General features: G+C 50.4%; 1 protein-coding gene across 1 annotated transcript in view; it reads right to left on the reverse strand.

The window, feature by feature from the left end:
* abcc3 (ATP-binding cassette, sub-family C (CFTR/MRP), member 3) overlaps positions 1–5,000 on the reverse strand; it is a gene marked incomplete at its 3' end in the record, with an annotated part of 19,933 nt that overhangs the window by 7,545 nt on the left and 7,388 nt on the right. Inside the window, exons 13-15 of the mRNA XM_084460000.1 lie at positions 4,612–4,768; positions 3,902–4,109; positions 2,243–2,553 (exon numbers count right to left, since the gene is read on the reverse strand). Of these exons, the coding sequence (XP_084316126.1) occupies positions 2,243–2,553; positions 3,902–4,109; positions 4,612–4,768 (676 nt within the window). The remainder of the gene's footprint in view (positions 1–2,242; positions 2,554–3,901; positions 4,110–4,611; positions 4,769–5,000) is intronic.

The raw sequence follows: 5,000 nt of genomic DNA on the forward strand, positions 1-5,000 counted from the left end.
CCAAAGAATGAGCATTCGGTTACCATGGAGAAGTAACTACTGTATTGCCATTTCCAAACACACACACACACACACACCCCACACACACACACACAGTTCCACCCTCACCACTAAACTACCGCTAGAGAAAGGCTGCTCCACAGCAACCACCCAGCAACATGATGCTCTAACTCTCATAATTTAGTCCATAGCACAAAAACACGTGATGTTTTCATGTCGGATAACACTCAAAAGGTTACTTCTGACATCAGCAGACTTTATTTTTGCATTGTTCCAAGTTCCAAATAAATCAATAAATAAATCAATAAATAACCCCCTTCTTGGGTGTTGCTGTGGGTAGATCAGCCGTACCACGCGACCCCGACCACAGAGACAGAGTCAGACCTCGGGGCGTGCGAGTCTTGACCTCTGACCTGTAGCTACGTGCTCGGAACAACCCAGACAAGCTAGCACACCACAACCAAACCACACTAGCACTACAACACCAGAACAGCCATGATGATCCAATCTACACAACAAACGGCAAACAAACTAGCAGCTATGACAACGACAACAACACACTCTCAGACAGCATGCTGTATTAATGAGTTAGCGAGACAAGGTTTAGTCTATTTACCTGAACCCACCAATAGAACAGCAATAACGGTACTATGACTAGTATCAACATGGGGGTGAGAGCAGAGCATAGGAGCAGCACATTCAGAGTATACCAGAAAGTGCGCATCCATATGTCAATATTGTCTGGGATGTGGGAGTCTAAAGTGTCCACGTCTTTGCTGAAGCGGTTCAAAATCCGCCCAGTGGGCGTGGCCTCGAAGAAGCGCTGGGGAGCTCGCAGGACCCCCTGGAGCATGCGGAGGTGCATGAGCTGGGCCACGTGCAGCATGCATCCTGCCTTGCCCAGCAAGTTGTTACCCAGAACCAGCACACCTGGGGGGGGAGAGGGAGGCACAGGCGACAACACCCGGGTTAATCACATGCCTCTAGGGTCAGCGTTGTCCCCTCGTTAACGCCAGGTCGTTAGCGTGGCCCAGTTGGATTCGGTAAACGCACCGCTTCAGGGGGATGCTGTCACGTCAAGTCTGTTACAGGATGAAGGAAATTGAGGTTTAACTGTATGTGAAATGTTCTCTCTCTCTCTCTGTAGTCACTCTTCTCACACGCATACTACAGCCTCTCAGTCTCAGAGCCACAACCTACAGCACAGCTGCATTTGGCACCAACTGAAATATAAATCTACTTCCTGGATCAACCGTCAAAACTCCTGAGGGGGGAAAAAAACGCTGTAATGAATTCAAATTAGAAATGTGACACGAACCACACAAATCCAGGTGCAACATCTACTACTAACCACAGGCTCTGAACATCAGCTGCACTGCCATGGGTTCACCACCAGAGGGCGCCAGCGTATCACTCAAGTCTACCAGCGGCCTCCTGTTGCTCTGCTCATTGTTGGCTTACTGTTACTCCTATCCACTACTACACGTAGGTAGTTATTTCTCAACCCCCTGATGAACAGAAATGACTCAGCAAGATGGTAACCTGGCAGACTATTTGAAAGTATTTGCAAATACGGTCAAAAACATCATATTTTTTACCTCGCTACAACCAACAGAACTGAAAACTCTGGAGATATATCGAACACGGCAAATGCCTCAGAATGTCAAATAAACTATATTTGGCCCCAGCATGAGGTTAACCTGATCCTGGAGGAATCTGAGGTGGATGAGGGTCCCTGGCGAGCTAACGCAGCTCTCTGCTCTCAGCTGGCCTGAGGGCTGGTCTGGACTGAACCCTCCTTCACTAGCATGTTTACAGAGCCCTGACTGTGTGGATCGGATGGCCCGGCCGCAGGTATGTGTGCGTGCGTGCGTGTGCGGACACTGGGTAAACAGGCTGCAGGCAGGACAGGAAGTGGGGGCCACTGAGAGGGGAGAGACAGGAAGTGAATGCATGGTTATGGAGTGGAGGGAGGAGGAAGAGACACTTATAAATGTTCACACAATACATATTTTTGTGGCAGGAACACAAAAAGCTGAGGTGAATCAAAAGCAAAAGTCCACACGTCACAAAAGCTGCTCCACCAATGAAGACTTGGCATGCCATTGAGAAACAGGAAGAAACACCATATTTGGCACTTATGGAGAAGCAAAAAAAAGGGGGGGGGGAAGTGTTAGTTCACATCCTGACTGCTTCTTCACACCATACGACACGTCCCTCACAGCAGAACCACAACCAGTACCTGCACAAAGACGTACACCAACGCCAGCGGCACAATGACCACGGCGAATATGGGCGTGCTGGAAATGATAACTATCAAGGTGGAGACGGAGTTGAAGAGCGTCCCCAGGAACATGAGCACCGTGGAGGGCAGGGCCTCGTCGATCACGTAGATGTCCTTGGAGAAGCGGTTGATGATGCGCCCTATGGGAGTGGTGTCAAAGAAAGACTGGGGGGTGTGAAGTTTGTTGTGGAGCAGGGCCAGGTGCAGCTTCCGGGCCGCCCCGATGTTACCCATGGCCAGGGTCAAGCTGGAGATCATGACCAGGACACCTAGAACGGAGGGAGGGAGGGAGGGAGAGGAGTGGAAGAGAGGAGGGTTGAAGTTGAGAAGGAGGTGGGGGGGTCTTTGGTTGAGGACAGGGTGGACAGCCTCCCTCCGGAATGTGGAGGGAGTGTAAACACTGACTAGAGTTGCATTGATAGTGCTTAGATTAATGGAGTAGATGATAAATAGAGAGAGGGATAGAGAGAGAAGGATAGAGAGAGATAGAGAGAGAGGGATAGAGAGAGAGAGAGAGAGAGGGATAAAGAGAGAGGGATAGAGAGAGATAGAGAGAGATAGAGAGAGAGGGATAGAGAGGGATAGAGAGAGAGGGATAGAGAGATATAGAGAGAGAGGGATAGAGAGAGATAGAGAGAGAGGGATAGAGAGAGATAGAGAGAGAGGGATAGAGAGGGATAGAGAGAGAGGGATAGAGAGGGATAGAGAGAGAGGGATAGAGAGGGATAGAGAGAGAGGGATAGAGAGGGATAGAGAGAGAGGGATAGAGAGGGATAGAGAGAGAGGGATAGAGAGGGATAGAGAGAGAGGGATGGAGAGGGATAGAGAGAGAGAGATAGAGAAAGAGGGATAGAGAGAGAGGGATAGAGAGAGAGAGATAGAGAGAGAGGGATAGAGAGGGATAGAGAGAGAGGGATAGAGAAAGAGAGATAGAGAGAGAGGGATAGAGAGAGATAGAGAGAGTGATATAGAGGGATAGAGAGAGAGGGATAGAGAGGGAGGGATAGAGAGAGATAGAGAGAGAGGGATAGAGAGAGAGGGATAGAGAGAGATAGAGAGAGAGGGATAGAGAGAGATAGAGAGAGTGCTTAAAATCCACCAGAATGCAGGAGTGTGCATGTGTTTGATCAACAGCAACAAAATGACCCAAGCGATCCGAAAGTCCACAACAACATGGACAGAGCAGTAGATTGGCTATATTTCAGTGGTCTGAGATGCCGCTGCGGAAACATATAACACCATATAAACACCATTGGTGGAGTTCTGCTTAAACCGATGTATCTATAAAGTTGAATCTCGGACGGGCGATCTGTGAAACAGCCCCAGATAGCCAGACCGCTGTTTTTTTGCAGGCTGTTTCAGCAGTGGTACTTAACTCTGCCCATATGTTTTCATTCTCTAATCTGTGTTAGTAAACTTGGCTAGTTTGGGCTGAGTGAGTGGCTAGCTGGGGCTGAGTGAGTGGCTAGCTGTGGCTGAATGAGTGGCTAGCTGGGTCTGAATGAGTGGCTAGCTGGGTCTGGCTAGCTGTGGCTGAGTGAGTGGCTAGCTGGGGCTGGCTAGCTAGGGGCTGAGTGAGTGGCGGATCTAGAAAGATCCTGGCAGATCTCTGCTCACCTTGAGTGAGGCCCAGGGACGCGTACACCCCCACCCTCAGGCTGGTGTTCACCTGGGTGGTGTTGAGCGTCGCGTCGTTGGTCCACTGGCTCAGCCAGATGTTGGCGCCGATGGCGGCGGCGTTCTGGCAGCCGTACAGGAAGCAGATGAACACAGAGAGCAGAGGGCCCACCGCCTTGGCGTACTCCATGTACACCTTCAGCTTGACCTGTGTGTGTTTGTGTGTGTGTGCGTGTGTGTGTGTGTGTGTGTGTGTGTGTGTGTGCGTGTGTGTGTTTGTGTGTGTGTGTGTGTGTGTGTGTGTGTGTAAGGGGGGGGGGGGTCAAAGGTCAGCCATGGCTTTAACACAGAGTGATAGTACTTGTCTAGCTTTCACTATTACTACATACTAAAGATGTAATACTCTAGGAATCGCTCTAGTCCTTCGACTACGACGACTCCCCACCCTGACAGTCACAATGCTCTACCGTATCAGCGAAGCTCTACTTTATCAACGGCAGGTAATCTCGCTTAGAGTCTAGAGTGACTGTTGAGGATTGAGCAACCGTCCCTCCACAAGGAACCCCAAAACATCGACCGCCAGACCAAGAGGGCTGTTCCCCACGACAGTGTGGGGGGGTCTTGAGACTGTTGACTGGCCGACGGGGCTACTCATCACATGGGCGTTGTTCTAGCAGCCTCTATGTGCTCTGGGCCCGGCGCCCGCTCACCCTGCCCGTCTCGGTGGTCTCGGCCTGGATCAGCTTCTCCTTGTGCTGCTGCTTGTTCTCGGCGGGGGGCTCGGCGTGCCTCCGCTCGCTGCACAGACGCTTCCTCACTGACCGGCACCTCGTGTTGTCCAGGTCTGCGGAGATGACACTGATCTGCCTGCAGGGGTCAGGGTTCAGGATGCAGAGGTCAGGGGTGAAGTTAAAGTCAAAGGTGAAGTTACACACACACACACGCACACTTATATGATTCATACTTCATGTTAATCATGAATCAAGTAGAATCCATTTTGTGCATGCTCTGCCTGGTTTGATCAGTAGATTAGAGGAAGCTAGGAGGATGTCTGATGAAACATAGAAGTATTGCTTATGAACAGCACACAGCTAGAGAT

Source organism: Borostomias antarcticus, assembly GCF_949987555.1.
Source record: "Borostomias antarcticus genome assembly, chromosome: 29".
NCBI classification, from domain to species: domain Eukaryota; kingdom Metazoa; phylum Chordata; class Actinopteri; order Stomiiformes; family Stomiidae; genus Borostomias; species Borostomias antarcticus.